This window comes from Gavialis gangeticus, unplaced genomic scaffold (assembly GCF_001723915.1).
Source record: "Gavialis gangeticus isolate Ggan-Ray unplaced genomic scaffold, GavGan_comp1, whole genome shotgun sequence".
NCBI classification, from domain to species: Eukaryota; Metazoa; Chordata; order Crocodylia; family Gavialidae; genus Gavialis; species Gavialis gangeticus.
The window spans coordinates 113,147,957-113,166,284 of NW_017729022.1; the positions used below are offsets into that span (position 1 = coordinate 113,147,957).

The following is an 18,328-nucleotide window of genomic DNA, read 5'->3' on the forward strand; positions in this document are numbered from 1 at the left end:
CCCCCTCTCCTCTTTTCCAGCCTGGCTGGGTCTGGAGGATCCTGATCCTGGCCATGGGCTGAGTGCAAGGAAGGTCATGCAGCCAGTGTCTTTTGATACCGTGCTTCAGACCAGCCTCAGATACCTCCAGCATGTTCCTGCTCCTGCTTTGCAACAGGTGTTTGGGAAGGGGCAGGAAGGGCTTGCTGAAGAGAAGGAAACAATGTTTCGTGCTCAAGCCCCTTTGGTAGGCCACCTGTTTGAAATCCTTGTGGATAGAACATGCCTAAGCCATCCACGCATCTTTCAGTGGATGTCTCTCAGTCTTCCTCTAGAAATGGACCAGTGCTTTGTTCTGCTGCACCTGTTGTGCGGTGTTCCCTGGCTCCTCTCACCAATAACAGCAGGCACTGGGGGAGAACAGCAGTATATTGTGTGGCTACCATAAAGGTTCACCTTTTTCCTCAAATGGTATTGTCAACATGGGTTCCTTGTTTACACCTGTAATCCCCAGAGTATATGGTTTTTTTGGCCCTTCTCTGTAAGTTTGTGGGAAAGAGCTGCTGCTGACCCTCCTAATGGTACTCCAGGAAAGGAGGTTCTCCTAAGTGTCAGAGCATTGATGGAATCATAGAAAATTAGTGTTGGAAGAGACCTCAGGAATTCATCTTGTCCAACCCCCTGCTCAAAGCAGGACCAGCCCCAACTAGATCATCCCAGCTATGGCTTTGTCTAGCCAGGTCTTAAGAACCTCCAAGAAGGGAGATTCTACAACTTCCCTGGGTAACCCGTTCCAGTGCTTTACTACCCTCCTTGTAAGAGTTTTTCCTAATATCTAAACTAAGCTTCCCTTGCTGAAACTTGAGATGATTGCTTCTTGTTCTGTCATCTGCCATCACTGAGAACAGAATAGCTCCATCCTCTTTGGAACCCCCCTTCAGGTAGTTGAAGGCTGCTACTGAATGCCCTGTCTTCTCTTCTGCAGACTAAATAAGCCCAGTTCTCTCAGCCTCGCCTCAGAAGTTATGTGCCCCAGCCCTCTGAACACTTTAATTTCTCTTTGCTCTGCTCTCCAATTTGTCCACGTTCTTTCTGTAGTAGGGGGCCCAAAACTGGACACGGGACTCCAGATGTGGCCTTACCAGAGCCAAATAGAGGGGAAGAATCAATTCCCTTAATCTGCTGGCAATGCTCCTACTAATGCAGGCCAATATGCTGTTACCCCTTTTTGCAACAAGGGTATACCATTGGCTTATCTTTAGCTTATTATCCACTGTAGTGCCCAAGTCCTCTTCTGCAGGGTTGCTGCTTAGCCATTTGGTCCCTTGCCTGTTCTGGTGCATAGGATTGTTCCATCTTAAGTGCAGGACTTTTCATTTGGCCTTATTGAACCCTGGGGTGACTTGAGGCCGGGGGATAAACTCCCATGGAGGCAAGGACTATCTGCAGCATTGCCACCTTCTGCTCCAAGGGTAATGTGTGCATACTTGGACCTGACCTTTGTAACATAAACCTTTAACAGTTTATGGACAGAACTTTAAAGGCAGAACAAGAAATTCTACTCTGCCTGCAAGATTTATTTATTTTTTTTTGTCCCTGTGGAAAGGACAAGAGAGAATGAACCACAGAGTAATGAATGTTAGTCATTTAATTTACTACACAGCTGTAATGTGCTCAGATACAGGTTTCCCTTGCATGGGCTCTGCATGTGCAAATTTGCTCTTATGCAATGACCCTTTTTATACCAAAAATGTGTTATATGCAGGGTTAATTCACTCTTATGCAAGCGGTGTGGTGGAAGCCTGCAGTCAGCTGCTTTGTGTGCTGCAGTGTGGGAGTGGTGTGCACCAAAATATAGTCTCCTGTGTGGATCTGTGCTCCTCCCTCATTGTTTGTGGTGCGTGTTTCAGTAGTTGCCATCCCCATTATGATAGTGCCCTGTGCTTGTGTATACTGTCTGCTATGGTGAGAACCAAAATCTCTTGTAAAAGCAGTAGAAATGGGTCTGGGGTCAATACAATTGAGGTCTTGGAATGTATCCCTATTTGTTACATTGTAAAGTGGGTTCCCTTTATGTAAACTTAAGTTACCTGCTGTTTTCCAGGAATGCATGAACAGCATAAAGTGAGGGAAATCTGTACTATGGAGATGACGGGGATAAAAAAACCCCTAGCTTCTGGCTTGCTTAGTTTATATTCCCATTGGCTGTCTGATATGCACTGCCAGGGTATATTATTTCATCCTCAGTACCAGTGAGGGCTGTTAATATAATCCTATATGACCTGGGCAAGGGGGGGTGAACAGTGAGGTGGCCAAGTTTGCAGATGACACGACATTATGTGAAGAAGTAAGATCTCTCAATTGAGCAAACAAATGGGTAACAAAATGGCAAATGAAATTCAGTGTTTTGCTAAGTCCGTATTAGCATATTCACACTTTGAATACCGTGTGCAGGGTGGTTCCCACACCATAATATAGAAACACTAGAAAAGATATGAAAAAGGGCAACCAAGATGATTGGGGATAAGGAGATGCTAGGCTATGACTTTTCAGCTTAGTAAAGAGATACTTAAGGGGAGAGGTATACAAGATATTAAATAGTGCAGAGATAGTACAGAGGGATTTTTTTTTTTTTTTTAGTTTACTAGTACTGTTTACAGGACTAGAACTAGGAGGCATGCAATGAAAATATTGGGTAGTAGGTTTAAAATTAACAAGCTTTTTCTCGCACTGAGTAGTTAACTTGTGGCCATAAGATGCTGTGGGGGCTGGTAGCTTAACTCAGGTCAAAAGGGGATTGGATCAGTTCTTGAAGGAAAGGTCTGTAGGTAGGTATGGAATACAGTAGATAGGGGGTGCAACCTCTGCATCACAACTTGCTAAACCTCCAAAAGCTGGAAGCTGCAATGGTAGAGGGGCAGGGAATGGAAAATTCTGGACATGCCCTGTGCACCCCCCACCCAGCATCCACCCTCTACTGCTGTATGACATAGGCCTAGTTGATGTACGTGCAGATATGGACGTGAGCCCACACGGAAACTACTAACTTCCTTGGTTTCTAGAGGGGACCTGTATAACAGGATACAAGGCTTGACAGACCTATTGTCCGACCCAATAAATGACATTTCATTTCTTAGGTTCTTATAACCCCTTTACTGCTGTGTAACATGAGTTGTATGCAGCTGCAAGCTTCATACCCATATCTTCATTCCACACAATACATTTTTTCTCTTTAATTGTCTTGTGGAAAAATGAACTAGGCTCTTATAGATAAGTCAGGCATCTAGTCAAAAGGACCATGGTATTGTTCCTATCTAATAACATTGTTAGATTCCTATGCATTTAAATAATAAAATGAAACAGTCTGAAGCAGGGAACAGATTTACTTTGGTCATGAAATTTATTTGTGTTTAGGACAGAGAAGACAGGCTCCAAAGGAATGAGTTCTAGGTCACATTTTCTTGTTAGATAGCTAAATCTGAAATCTTAGCTAATCATCTGCAATCCAAAAGGAGCAAAGTTGTTTGTTTTTTTTCCCCCCCTTTTCTAGCCAGATAAAAGTGTACACATCTGAAGATGTAGATTTTGGTAAGTATGTTCAATCTTGTTGTAAAACGAAGTGACTGTTTCTCAAGAATAGAAGTACATGATATAGGTTCTCTCCTGATCTTCTCTACTGGGACAATTGGCAGGCTATTTCAGCTGTACAAAGTCAGTATATAATAATGTTCCACCCATAGTTGTTGTTTCATTATGATATGAATTGCATATTTAATTATTTGATTTGATACCTTTTTTTTCTGATGCATCTGTTGAACAATTGTCATTGCATAGTTTATACTTTTTTGGATACTGTTGCTCACCTTGAGCATTGGTCAGGCACTTCTATATCCTTAACACTTTCACAATGATTAGTTCTTTCATTTCCCAGCTTGCACGTATATTTTATATTTAAGTGCTCTGACACTTTCAGCTGTGGAAACTAACAGAAAGCTAACCTGCCTTTGGTTCTCTAAAGCTTGTTCAATTCCACTGGATTCTCCCTTCGGTTCAAGTGTTCTGTAAATAAAAACCTACTTAGTTAGAAATTGATGCTGTGCAACAGATAATTGCCTTTTCCAGGTAAGAAAGCTTGTCTACCTTTTTTTCTTGTTCAACTTCCCTTCTAAAATTACATTCAGTGTCTCAATATGTCTGTCATCATTTTTTGTCTCATCTCTTTAATTATTATTTAATGGACCTTCTTTTTCTCTAATGCATTTATGAAACATTTTCTTCTGTTTCATCCCCATTTCTAGCATTAAATCATAATGGTTTAAACAGTCCTTTCCTTGGTAGCATGCATTTTTTTCTTTTTGTTCTTGGATGTTTGAAATGTCTCTCCAGGCAGTTGCTTGTTCTCTGCAACAGCTTTCCCAATGGCATCCTCGCTTTTTGTATTTTCACCACAATGTTCTTTTAGGATTCTGCAAACTTCTTCAATGTTCATGGCTCTCATTATTTTCTTTCCCCCTGCAGTATTTTCCCTCTTCATATGAGCTTCCCTGTACAGTGCTTGCTTTCTCATGCTGCCCAGGTCCACCTGAATTAGGCAACAGGAGTTATTAGGGTGAAGTTACACATTACACTTAAACGGCCCACTGGGCCATTCTATCTGGCCCACAGGGCCCCTAAACATTTAGAAAATTAACATATATCTGCCCCTGGCTGCCTGTCATGCGGCCCTCGATGGCTTGCTGAAACTCAGTAAGCAGCCCTCTGCCTGAAATAATTGCCCACCCCTGACTTAAACCGTACTAACAGGCACTCAAAATGTGAGCATCCACACATTAAGCTCATTAAGTCATGCTAATTGCCTCTGAGCATCTCAAAGTTATGCCGCCGAAGGCAAGGGTTAACTCTGGGCCATGCGACCTAGCTTCTGTTAGAATAACTTCAGTCTGCTCCACAGAGATAAAATGAGCAATCTGTAGTTCTCAAGCATCCCAGGTATAACTGTAACATGTAACTTTGCCCTTATTGTGTATATTTTGCTTCACAGCAGTCAAGGAGACAGAGGGAAAACAAGAAGGGGAAGAGTCCTTGCTAAACACTGAGCACCTTGTAGACTCTGCCAGTGAGTGTGATGGAGGAGATAGCACACAGCCTGCGTTCCACACGCTGATTGTAAAAGATGGGTCTGAGAGCAGCCTTGAAACAGGAGAGGAGGCTGAGCCTGTAAAGAAGGAAGAAGGAAATGGAAGCTATTGCATGGTGCAGGTTGCTCAGTCACCCACCAGGCCCCAACTTGCCCTGGACTGTCAGCTTAACTTTACCACCATGTGTGGACAGTTGCCCCCTTTCTTTGGTGACACTGGTTCTGTGCTTCCAGTCCCAGGAGATATGTTTGCCCAGGAGCTCCCAAACCAGCCAGGGTGCCACAAACCAGCAGAGAAGTATTACCCTGACAAGATAGAAAAGGTGACCAAGAAAAAGAAAATCGTTGGCAACAGCGGAGCCAGCTCCAAGAAGGCAGCCAAAGTTGTATCGGGCAATCTCTACAGCCATGTGCAGTTCCCAGATGTGGACCCAAACCTGAGCCTCAGCAATGCCACCCGTAGATCAGCCAGATGTGCTATATCTAGCACTGCATCTCAGGAGCTCCACAAGGCACCTGCAGTCCAGGAAACTGGAAGTGCCCAAGATGCAGTCAAGGAGAGAAAAGGGCCACCTGAGAATCCAGAAGTCCTGCCACCTGTCAGGAAGAAAACACGCACTTTCTACAGTACAGGTAGGTGCTGGGGAAACAGGTGGCAGATAATGACCTTTATGCTGGCTGTTGCACAGGTATTTCTGGGGAGATCTTGAGATGCGACTAAGAGACTGAGGATTGTGCTAGCTGCTGCTATTTGCACAGTAAGTTTTCATTTGCTAAATGCCCAGCAACATCTCTGTGAAGTAACCTGGATTGTTGCTACCTGCATTGTGCATAAAGTATTGTTAGCAATGCACTTCATTCCACTTTAGGAGACTTATTTATTTTAATCTGCACAATCTGTTTATTTTAGTTGCCTTTTATATAATTTGTCAACTATTTTAACTCGGGTTTCTCTTTTATTCCCCTCTGTTTCTGTCCATATCTTGCTCTCTGCTTGTCTCATGCCACAATACTTCCTTTCCAGAGCAGCTAGAGGAGCTGGAGAAGATGTTCCAGGAAGACCATTACCCTGACAATGAGAAGAGGAAGGAGATTGCTGCTGTGATTGGTGTGACACCACAGCGCATCATGGTGAGTCTCTCGTGGATAACAGGCAGTGCACTCAAGGGAGGGAGGGGCAATGAGAAGAGCTGTGTGTAGTGGGAGGGGGAAGCTCATAAAAAATGGATGGAGAATGCAGCTAGCAATGAGGAAAGAAACGGGAAGCTAGGAAAGTGTCACAACCGAAGGAGATGTCAAGGGGGTCTGCTGTTGACATCTTCCTGTCCCTTAAGGTGATACTTGGCATTGTTGGAAGAAAGGATGCAGGTGAGAGCAGGATTCTTTCTTAGCTTCTCTATCTTCCTATTGGATGTACTTGCAGGGTCAGTGGGGCTTAAGGAGAGACCTTCCTTTTGACAGGTCCTTCCCTGAAGGGCATCCATGTGGGGACTGGCTGTTGGAAATTGGCCCACTCTATCTCCTGAGAAGAGCCATCTGGCTACTGGCAGAGGGATGAGCTGCTGGGACCAGATTCATGATTTGATTCTGGAGATGATTCTTGTTCCTATCACAGGGCTTGGGAAGAAGGGATAGAGGATGTCCTCCCTGGATTTTCCTTTCTCTCCATCAGGTCTGGTTTCAGAACCGCAGAGCAAAGTGGAGGAAAATGGAGAAACTGACTGTGAAAGAGACCAAGAAATGCCCAGCACTAACAACAACTCTGTCAGCTCCAACAGGGTCAGGCACTTATGGGTGAGAGACCTCCCCACACCCTCCATTTCTCACGGCCAAGTACTTATGGATGGGACCTTTCCTTGCCCCCTGTCCTTTGTTCTCTTGCCAACCCCAACTCTTACATCATATCAGCAAGGGAGGGACCTCTGCCCTGCTTTTCCTTCTTTTTCTGCCCACCGCCTGATAAGGATTTAGGGAGGGGATTGAAGTCTTATAGGGGCTCACTGGCTGGGAAGCAAAGGTGGGTTACTCTGGTTCCAGAAGTCTGAATTCACTCTGGGTTTGTGTGAAGTGCTGTTCTCTGTTGACCCAGCTCTAAATGTTCAGGAGAAAAGGCAGGGGGAAGTAAAGGTGAATGAGAATGGAGTAAGGATTTTCTGAAGAGAGAAGGTGAGGGTTGTTCCAAGGGTGGGTATTGTCATCTTCTGCCCTCAGTTCTATCATTACCTTTTATGTCCTTTTCACCTACCTCCAGATCATCTCTTCTGCCTATGCCTCCCCTGCCTAACATCATTCATGACCAGTCTGCCATGCTCAACATGGATACTACAGCTGGGACCAATCCTAGCATGCTCAGTGGGCAGACTGCTCCATTTGTCTCCTCCACAGGTGAGGCTCCTATTCACAGCATAATAACTGGTGCCTACAGGTCTCTGAACGCATCCTGGAGAAGGTTGTCCAGGTCCCCCCACTAGCCAGAATCTGTGAGCTGGATTTAATATGCTCCTGTTGTGTTCCTCATCCAGGGAATTCACCGCTATGCTGGAGTGGCCCTGGCCTTAGTGCGGATGATCCAGTTTTGTTTTCCCTATCCAGGCTGAAGTCTCAGTAAGGAGCAGAAGACTTGGCCTGTAGCTATATAGGGAGATATGATCAGCCTCATTTCTTATTCCCACTAGGCTAGGGGTTAGATTCCACCACCACTGGTGGTATTCCCCTGAATGGTCACACACAGATTGCCCTGGGTGTTCACATTTCTAATGACAAATATACACCGTGCATAGAGGCTGAGATGCTCACAATAGGATAAAATGTGCAAAGAGATGTCTCATGATAGCAGCAGCTCTCTGAGCTGCTGAGTCAAAGGACTACTTCCTTCAGTGCAGCTCTTTTTTGATACTTTAAACATCACCACATTTTTTCACTTGTCTACCTCCTCCATGTCCCCTAGAAAGGGCTTTGGCTCTTCTGTTGGCCCAAAACATTCACCATGCTCATGTGATGGATCCCTAGCGGTGGAAGTGAATGGTAAGGCCTCCTTGTCTGTAATAAGCTTATTTAATGTTGATTGCAATGTTTATAGGAAGCCAGTAGGCTGTGCTGTGGGATCAGGGTTTTTTTTGTCTGGGATGCAGCTTGTCTTTGGAGAATCATTGCAAATAGAGCAAGAAAAAAGACTTACTGTGCATTCCCTGCCTTCAGGGCCCATCTGTTTCATGAAGTCTGTTTCCAACAACACCTTTTTTGGTATGCAGTGTAGTTTTAAAAATACCAAAAGCAGTAAGTGTTCTGCCACTTCCAGAGAGAATGAGCTGTACTGTTAGGTTGTATTGTAAGCAAGCATTGTTATTCCTGATATTCAGCATCAGTTATCCCTTTTTACTAATTTCACTTCCATATTTATACCCCCTTGCTAACTACAGTTAGGAACGACTGACTTGGGGGAGCAATGAAAACCGAGTAGCCCAATGGGAGAAGTTTTGGGTTTTTTTTAATGCATTGCAAACAATTTTTCCTTGACAACTGGAAAAGAAGTAAGCAATTAAAGAAGAAAGGGAATATTTTTGGCACTGAATAACTACTAGGGATGCAGAAAACCAAACTTAAAGGGTGTCTATCAGTGCGTACAAGTTTCATAAACTTTTTTTGGTTATGGATCTGTATTATAGTAAGTAAATAAATGCCCCCTCATACAGTGCAGGCCTCTTGTCATATGACTGTATCTGTGAGAAGTGGTCCAGAGGCCAGGACTCTTAGTCTCAATGCTGTGATTCCACTTGTTGATTTGCACATTTCCTCATCTTGTTGCAGCACAGCAAACGTTGCCATGCGTTTGAAAAATGTGTTGTTTTCCAGAATGAGTCCTGCTCTTAATAAAATAATCTCAAAGTCCAAGAAGCTGAGAATATGGGCAATTATTCAAAGAAAATGAGCAAGCAAAGTATACAGATGTGCCCATAATGATCTGCAGATGAACATAGGGAGCCACAGGAGTTTCACAGATGCATTATGTAGTCAAGAAAGGAAACCTCTCCCACAGAGACCAAACAGCCCAACCTTCATTCCATCTAACTGTAGCCACATTGTCTAGTCTGCATGCTTTCTCGCTTCTCAGAAACCTGAGGTACACCTCTATCTTTCAGCATAGATTTCTCTCAGAAAATGCAGTAGTTGCAAAGTGTTTTTTTAAAAGAGAAATGTCCTGTCCATACTCTTGTGCTGTCTAGGACAGAAGAGTGGGGGCAGGGTTCTCAGTGGAGCCCCATACTTGAAACCCTTAAAGAAAAGGAGAGTAGAAAACAGATTGCCTTTTGGACTGAACCCTCAGCCACCTGAGTTGTCTGTTCTGAGGTAGTAGCAGACTAAGTGGCTGAATATGCGGCATAGGGAAATGTTCAGCCCCTTTGAACTCTTGGTATGGTAGGGCTCATGGGAGCAAAGAACATTGAGAACTGATTTTTTGCCTTGTAAAATCAAAGGAGAGAAATGTAGGACCTAAAGGGACTTCCTGGGTCATCAGGTCTGGTCCTTGCCATTGCAGGTGCCAAATCTTCTTCAGAAATGTATCCAGCTGTATCTTAAAACTAGTTTGGCTTCTTGCCCTTCCTTTTCTGATAGGGAGGCTGTTCCAGAATCTGGCTGTTCTCTTGGCTAGAAATCTCCTCCTAATTTCCAGACTGAATTCACAGTCAGTTCGTCTCTATTTGTTCTGCCAGTTTTGTCCTTTAGCTTTAAATAGCTTATCTCCTTTCATGGTGCTTACCGTAACCCTAATGTATTCGTAGGCAGCAGTTTGGAGAAAAGAATATTGAGAGAAATTTGATAATAACTGAATGGTGATTATAGAGAGGGTGAAGGTGATCCTTTCCCTATGGTGATGGGGGATAGGATTTGGAACGATGGCCTCAAACTGCAGTAGAGGAAATTTAGGTTGGAGATTAGGAGGAACTTTCTCAATATGAGGGTGGTCAGTCATTGGAACAGGCTACCCAGAGAGACTGTGGGATTGTCATCCCAGGAAATTTTCAAGAGCAGGTTAGACTGGCACTTGGCTAGGATGGTTTAGTCAGGAGGCACCTGCCTTGAGCAGGGGGCTGGACTAGATGAACGTGTAAGGACTACTTCACAGTTGGGGCGGCTAGCATCTGGAACCAACTTCCAAGGGAAGTGGTGCTGGCTCCTACCCTGGGGGTCTTTAAGAGGAGGCTTGATGCCTCCCTAGCTGGGATCATTTGAGCCCAGTTTTTTCTCCCGCCCAGGCAGGGGGTCGGATTTGAAGATCTACAAGGTCCCTTCTGACCCTACTTCTATGATTCTATGACCCTTTGGGGCCTACTTTCTTATGATCATATCCTTTCTCTGTTGTCCTGCTAGGCTAAATGAGACTAGCTCTTCTGGTCACCGTCATACAAGAGGCAACCCATTCTCCTGTTTATCATAATTTTCCATCTTTGTACCTTGTTCCAATTTGAGCTTTCTATTAGTATTACTGTCATCATTATTAGTATTACTATTTTAACACAGCTGACTGGACTTTGTATACAGAATTCCAGTTATGGCCTCAGAAGTGCCTTGTACAATGGCATTTGTGGTTCCCTATCCCTGTGAGACGTCCCTTAATTGGTGCATCACGGAAGCACATCTGCCTTTTTAAAACTTGCATTGCATCGGCAACTCAGTCCCCTGTTGTCAGTTAGTACATCCAGGACGTTTTTCTTTGTCCATTTTTGTCCAAAAGACAAGTTTCTTGCTTATTAGCAGGAGGTTTTGTTGTTTAGTCCCTCAGCGGGTAATCTTGTCTTTGGTAATACTAAATTCGGTTTTAGTTGGGGTTTTTTTGGCTTTGAAGGATGGATCTCTTCCCATAGAAGATCCTCACTATTGATGATGCCTCCCATCTTTGTGTTGCCATCAGATTCCATCTGCAAGCTCATTAGTGTGTAAAAGTCATAAATAAAAAATATTAAACAAAATCATTCCTAAAACTGTTTCTTGAAGAACTTCACTAGTTATCTCTCTCCAATCTGAAACTTCCCTTTTCAACACCATCCATTTTTTGTCTCTGGTAGCCAGTTTTGCTGCTAAAGCCCATAACTTCTTCAGCCCAGCTCCACATGAAATACTGTGTGACACCATATGAAATGCTCTACTGAAGTCCAGAGAGACAAAATCACCTCTTCTCGTTTTTCTAGAATATTCGTTATCTTGTTTAAAGAAAGCTCAGAGGTTAGCCGGCACAGTTTATCTTTGGTAAATGCATATTCTTTTTCATCCCTTTTTCTGTTTTCTTCCATGTCTCTAATAATCCTTTCGTTCAAAATCCATTCTAAAGCTTTGCATATTCTTGAAGTCAAATCAGTGGTCCTGGGGTTGCCCAGATGACTTTTTGTTCCTCATTTTTTAAATATAAGTACCATATTTGTTGTTCTCCCGCCATATAGTTCCATCCACCACTTTTCAGACTTGTAGTAAATACCCAGTAATGGATCAGCTTTTCATGAGTCTTTCTCTTTTTATTTTTTTTTCCATATCCTGTAACAGGAAGTCCCCAGTCCTGTCTGACTTGAGCACAGTTTTGCTTCTACTTTGCTTGTGGTACTTTTCATTTCCATATTCTCCTTCCTGTTATCCACCTTGCCTTTGCTGACATGGTTAACATTGTCTTTACTGAAAACTAAGACAGTGTTCATTTAGTTTTTGGGCCATACCTAGGTTATCCTTAATTTCATTCTCCATCACCACTGCATAGTGGTCCTGTTTCTTTTTCTTTGGGACAGATTCTATTCTACCTATTCGGCATATAAATGGAGTTGGGCACCTAAGTACAATTCTATCCCACCCTGTTCTACTTCTGAAAATCAGTTATTGCACCTACTTTATTAAACACCATTATCTCACACTTTAAAATTGAGTTGTAAGCAGCAAGGTGGATGAGGACCTACTAGCCTTTTGCATTAACTGTTTTTTCAGGGACTTGAACAGGGTGGAATAGAATTGCACTTAGATGCCTAAATCCACTTACATGCCTAATAGATTAAACAATCGGACCCTCGTTCTTTTTCTGTTACGTACCTGAAGAACCTAAAGACATGACTGAATGCATTCAAAAAACAGATCTTTTTGGGAAGAAAGTACTATTTTTAGTTTTCAGGAAAGAGCCGTGCTCTGATAATATACACATCAGTTTGTGTGTGCGCGTCTGTGTGTTTTTACTAAACCGTCAGCAGAGTTCACTGTAGTGATAAGAAGAGAACCCAAGATAGAAGTCACATGGTTCAGCCTCCTGCTGAAGGTAACTTTTTCCTCAAAATTGGATTACATTAAAACATATAAAGCCATTAATTGGGTCATTAGAAAATGTATAAAAAAAAGTTTGTTTTGAAGATATAATGAGAAACTTGTATAGGGTGGAGACTGTTATACTGGAAGTAAGCGAAAGGATTGATTAAGAGTGCCAAAGTCAATAACTTGTAAAGCGAACATGAGTACCTAGAACAAAGAACAGGCTTTGTGGAAACCTCACATAGTCTGTGACAAATGCTAACAAAGTAATCTAATCAGTGATAATTGTTAACTTGAGCCAGTAGAAATTTCAGTCCAAGCATGCTGTATTTGCCTCTCTGGAAACAGGGTTGGATACATGTATGCTTGTGTGCCTGAATTTTGTAATTGGGTGTGTAAACTAGGAACTTGCTTCTAAGGATCCCACTGAACCTAACAATTGGCATGCATGAATGCCTAACTATTGTGATCCTGCTGGCAAATTAGGCTTGTACATGGCCTCAAGCTTCTAATAGTTTAATTGCTTGCCACTAAGCAAAGAGAAGAAACATTTAAATCTGCCCATCTTTCCCTCTTGGGCTGATAACACGATGTTTGTTTCTAAAATGAAACTTGTGCCAAGTCCGCAGCAGAAGAGAACTTTCTGGATCCTGCAGGATTCTACATATGTTACAAGATATGACCTTGGGCTTGATCCTGAAGCCCAGCAGGGTTGCTCAAGGAGGGGATAATAAAGTAGTTAGAAATGTGGTGGATTTGGATTCCACAATGCATCAGAGCAGAATCGAAAGGATGCAGTTCTGTGCTTGATATGCCTGCAGGTTTGTTGCGGGTAGGTCTTGCTTGACCAATCTCATTTCCATTTACGACCAGGTGACCTATCACCTGGCCAAGGGGGAAGAGGTTGATGTCGTATATCTTGACTTTTTTAAAAAAGCCTTCATTCTGGTATCCCATGATCACCTCTTGGCAAAACTGGCTAACAGCGGCCTCGACCTCACCATGATCCACTGGCTGGAGAACTGGCTCCGTGGTCAGACCCAGAGGGTAGTGGTTGACGGAAGCCAGTTGTCTTGGTGTGCAGTCATCAGTGGGGTTCCTCAAGGCTCTGTCCTAGGGCCCATACTGTTTAACATCCTCATCAATGGATGTGGACATTGGTGTTAGAAGTGGACTGGCCAAGTTTGCTGATGACACCAAACTCTGGAGTAAAGCATCTGCACCTGAGGACAGGAGGGTGATCTAGGCAGATCTTGACAGGCTCATGAAATAGGTGGATGAGAACCTGATGGTGTTCAACACCAAAAAATACAAGGTTCTCCACTGTGGGAGGAAATATCTGCAGCATCCTTATAGGCTCGGCAGTGCTATGCTTGTTAGCACTACAGAGGAAAGGGACTTGGGGGTCATGAGCATGAGCCTTCAATGTGATGCTGCAGCTAGTAAAGCGAGCAAAATGCTGGCTTGCATCCATAGATGCTTCTCAAGCAAATCCCAAGACGTCATTCTTCCATTGTACTTGGCCTTGGTGAGGCCACAACTGGAGTACTGCATCCAGTTTTGGGCTCCACAATTCAAAAAGGATGTGGAGAAGCTTGAGAGGGTGCAGAAAAGACCCATGTGCATGATCAGAGGTCAGGAAAATAGACCTTATGATGAGAAGCTGAGAGCCATGGGACTCTTCAGCCTAGAAAAGCACAGACTCGGGTGATCTGGTGGCCACCTATAAGTTTATCAGGGATGTTCATCAGGATCTGGGAGAACATCTGTTCACCAGAGCACCCCAAGGGATGACAAGATGGAACAGTCACAAACTCTGCCGTGACTGATTCAGGCTGGACATAAGGAAGAACTTCACTGTCTGAGCCCCCAAGGTTTGGAATAGATTGCCACCTGAGGCAGTTCAAGCACCCACTTTGAATGCCTTCAGGACCCATTTGGATGCTTATTTTGCTGAGATCCTATGATCCCTGCTGACTTCCTGACCCTGGGGCAGGGGCCTGGAGTCAATGATTCACCAGGGTCCCTTCCAACCCTAATGGCTATGAAATCTATGAAAGGTGCACACAAATCTGATAAATGAATGGGTATTCTTGCCATTGTGGAGTGAAGAGAATGGGGTAGAAACAAAGTGTGTGTAAACTTTCCTAAACTGTGAGTAATGCCCTTTCTTTTCAGTGCTCTTCAGACACTCAGGAGTGAGATTCTTATGGTATTACTTGCAGCGCATTGTCCTGCTGGTAGTTGTCAGTGACGGTCACAGCAAGGATTTCTATCCCTGGAAACACTAGCATAATAACATGAATTTTGTTTAAATGAGTGTTCAGAGCCAGCCAGATGGTAGCTTATCCTCAAGAGACATATGTCAGACAGTACTAAATATCATCCTGCTTCAGTTTACCACACATTATACTTTCTTGTTACTATCTGCTATTTATTGCTGTAGGAGATTCAGTCCTGGCCCAAAACCCCCGTGTGCTGGACTCCATATAAACGCAGAATAAACAGGCTCCCTATCCCAGATAACTTGTAATGTACTACATTGAGCATTGCACTGGTGATTCTCAACCAGGGTGCCAAGGCACCTGGGGTGTCTTGAAGTCCTTTCAAGAGTGCACACTTAATAGTGCTAACATTGTATGGCAAACATGAATCACAAGATCAAACCCAGAGACTTCAAACCAGAATCCACAGTGTTAGACTGCAACAGGTCAGAATGTTTTTTTTTATCTGAGTTATTTGGAACACGAGAACTAATTGCTCTATTTTTGTGTAATCAAAAAATGAGTGAAAACTAAGAGCTGGCTTTGCCTTAGGGTTGCCTCTGGGGTGCCTTGAGTCTAACATGTTTCAGAACCATTGGTCTACACCCTCTTTCCTTCGTAAAACCCAACCCACTATTTGCTATTTATTTCTGACAGCCCTGTCAGTCACTCTGCAGTCTTTTCCCTGTATCTTGCCTTGCCTTGCCCCCTGGCTTCCTTCTCCCTCAGTCCCATCACACCTTCTGTATTTTCCCATTTTTTTGCTGTCTATATGACCCAAGCTCATTTTTCTTTTTCTTTTTTTTTTTTCCTTCACAGTCTCTTCAGTTACTGGAGTGGTGGCGCCTTATGAAACAGTCCAAACAAAAGCCCTATCCCAAGGGAGCTTCAGTTCCAGCAGGATGGAGTGCTTTCCCACAATTCTCAGCCCACCACCTATTCGCAGGGCCAGTCTCCCTCTCAGTCTGACCTTCAATCCAAGCAATCATATTGTTCCTTTGATGCTGGACACTCCCAAGAGTGAATGCAGCCCCTCCAGCCAAAAAAACAGTTCCAGGGAGGCCTTCACTTACAGCTTCCAGAGTCAAGGGTATGGCAGATAAGAAGCCCTTCAAGAGAGGGGAAGAGCAAAAGCTACAGCCTGTATTGGGGAGTAGGCAACTAGATGTGGGGGCAGGAAAGTGTTTAGGTAAACAGAACTAGAATTGGGTGTGTACACACCAAAAAGAGTGTGGGTCCTTGAGAATAAAAGAAAGGGAGATTTTCAGAGGGTCCAAATGACATGGTGAATGGTGGGACGTGGAGTGGAGGGGCCTAAATATTGGAAAAGCGGTATCTCTCAGGAGAGCTCAGTTGAAGTCATAGATATGTGTGGGAAAGGAGAGATCTCTAATTAGAGAAAAACAATCCTTAAAGGAGGATGCAGTGTAGATGGGAGTATGTATGAAGGAGGCCAAGGGGGGAACTAGGAAGGAAAAAAAAAAAAAAAAAAAAAGCAGCAGCAGTTGCCACTCCCTTGCCAGTGTACCCCCTGTCTCAACTCCATCTCTGCTCATGGGTCACCATCTGCTCTTGCCCTGTGCCTGGGAGTTGGAAAGCCTGGGTAGATATCAGCTGGCCTTTGGGGTGTCAGGAGAAGATTTGACTCTTCTCCAGTTCAGATAGCTTTAACAGGCCACTCTGCTTTAATTTATGACTCATTTTCTCCTTGTCTTCTGCAGGGTCAACTCCCCATCATCCTGCAGCTACCTTGACCACATGGAGCCCAGAGCCAACCTGGAGACACCATATTACCAGTACAGTAACCAGTCTGGAAATTATCCGCTGCCCCAGTATCCTCAGCAGCACCAGGTCTCCCAGTACCACCACTTTCCGGTCCACCTAGCCAGTGACATGCTTCCCAGTGTCCGCCTCATGTCAGCTACACCTAGCGAGTCCAATCCAACTTTCTTCAGCTTGGCTGGCAGTGGTGGGATTGTGACCTATGGTGCAGCAGGTGTCCCCCGAGGGTATCTGCAGAACCATGTAGGGGAACAGTTCCTTTTACAGCAGCCAGGAGGGAGCTCAGGTGAGATTCCCTAAATCTATGGGTCTTCCACTCATCCGAAAGTTCTGGGGTGGCTGAGGGCTTTCCTGAAGCGCCTGAATGTGCAATGATTCAATGGATGACCACTAAAGGGAAAAGAAGGAAGTGAAACCGCTGTGCCTTGACAGTTTATCTTCCCACCCTCTTATCCCCATTGTGCTTTTGTCCTGAATTATGATTAAATTTGCTCCAAATGTTGTGGATTCTTAGGGCCTGTCCCCATGAGTGGAAATGTGTGCTCCCCAGGAGCAGCATGTATTTGTGCTGCTGCTAGTTTTCCCTGGGGACTGTCCCTGCATGTGCACTCTGGCTTGTTGCAAACTGCCTTAGGTGGGGTAGGGAGGACTGGGGCCAGCACTTTGGCTGGCACCAGCAGCCTTACCTGGGGCCCTGGTGGCCTCCCAGGGCTCCAGCAGCAGCAATCCAGGCGTGTGGAGCCTGGGCACCAGCCGGAGCATTGCTCTGGCCAGCCAGGTTCTGGTTTTGGACAGAGCACACTGCATCTATGTGCACCATGCTGCTTGTTTCTGGCATGGTTTTTTGATATTGGGATTTCCTGGCATCAAAAACCCCACACTGCACTGTAAATTAGCAGTGTGGTGAATGCCTGCACGTGTGGTTTGCAGCGCATATTGCATGCGTACACTCATCTGAACGTGCCTTTAGGGTGCATCTCTTAAAGTGCCCTGTATCTCTAAGGTGGTGATTCTTAACTAGGGTGCCACAAGATCCTTTTAAGGGTGCCATGAGGTGCCACGCAATATTGGCACTCTTAGGTGTGCAAGGAACAGGAAGCTACTACACAGGAAGAACTTTCTGACCATGAGGGTGATCAAGCATTGAAATAGGCCAGTTAGAGAAGTTGTGGAATCTCCATCCATGGAAATTTTTAAGAGTAGGTTACACAGACACTTGGCTGGGATGATTTAGAGAGGGAGGATCCTGAGCAGGGGCCTGGACTAGATGGCCTCATGAGGTCCCTTCCAGTACTTTCCTAGGATCCTGTAGAATCCATGGTGTTAAAAACATTCTGATTTTCCTTGGTGTTTCTGAGTTCTTTGGAATAGAATTGCTCTTACTTTTTGCTTTTTAACTACGATGGGGAAAAAAAAGTGAAGGCTAACAGCTGGCATTTTCCAAGGGGTACCTTGTCTAATGAAGGGTGCCTTGGGTTTAGGCAAGTTGAAAACCATTGCTGTAAGGGAACAAAATATCTTGGAGCAGTTTAGAGGCAGTCTGGTAGCCAGATGCTACAATGCATGGTTAGTAGAGGGATATCCAAGAAAACAGGTTCCCAATGCTGCTGGGCCATCCTTTAGGGCTGTGTGAAGCTTTGGTAGCTGATTCAGTTCAGAAGAGATTTCAGCCTGATTTTCAGGGACCGAGTCTCCCAGTCTGAATCAGGAGACCAATAAAAGCTCCAAATAGATTCAGAGAAGCTTGGAAAAGATTTGGCTGCTTCAGAGATTTGGCCGTAGACTAAACAGGCAACTGACAGCTGCCCTTAGCTGGTAAGTCTGGGGAGGGAAGGGGGTGGGGGATGCAGGGATTGGGGCTGGGGCTGGGACAAGTTGCCCAGATGGG

The 18,328-nt window shown here is 44.4% G+C and overlaps 1 protein-coding gene across 1 annotated transcript in view; it reads left to right on the forward strand.

Annotated features, from left to right (window-relative positions):
* NOBOX (NOBOX oogenesis homeobox) overlaps positions 1-18,328 on the forward strand; it is a 52,326-nt gene that overhangs the window by 19,381 nt on the left and 14,617 nt on the right. The window contains exons 2-7 of the mRNA XM_019515854.1: positions 5,021-5,749; positions 6,141-6,247; positions 6,789-6,910; positions 7,368-7,501; positions 15,478-15,748; positions 16,380-16,726. Coding sequence (XP_019371399.1) covers positions 5,021-5,749; positions 6,141-6,247; positions 6,789-6,910; positions 7,368-7,501; positions 15,478-15,748; positions 16,380-16,726 — 1,710 coding nt within the window. The remainder of the gene's footprint in view (positions 1-5,020; positions 5,750-6,140; positions 6,248-6,788; positions 6,911-7,367; positions 7,502-15,477; positions 15,749-16,379; positions 16,727-18,328) is intronic.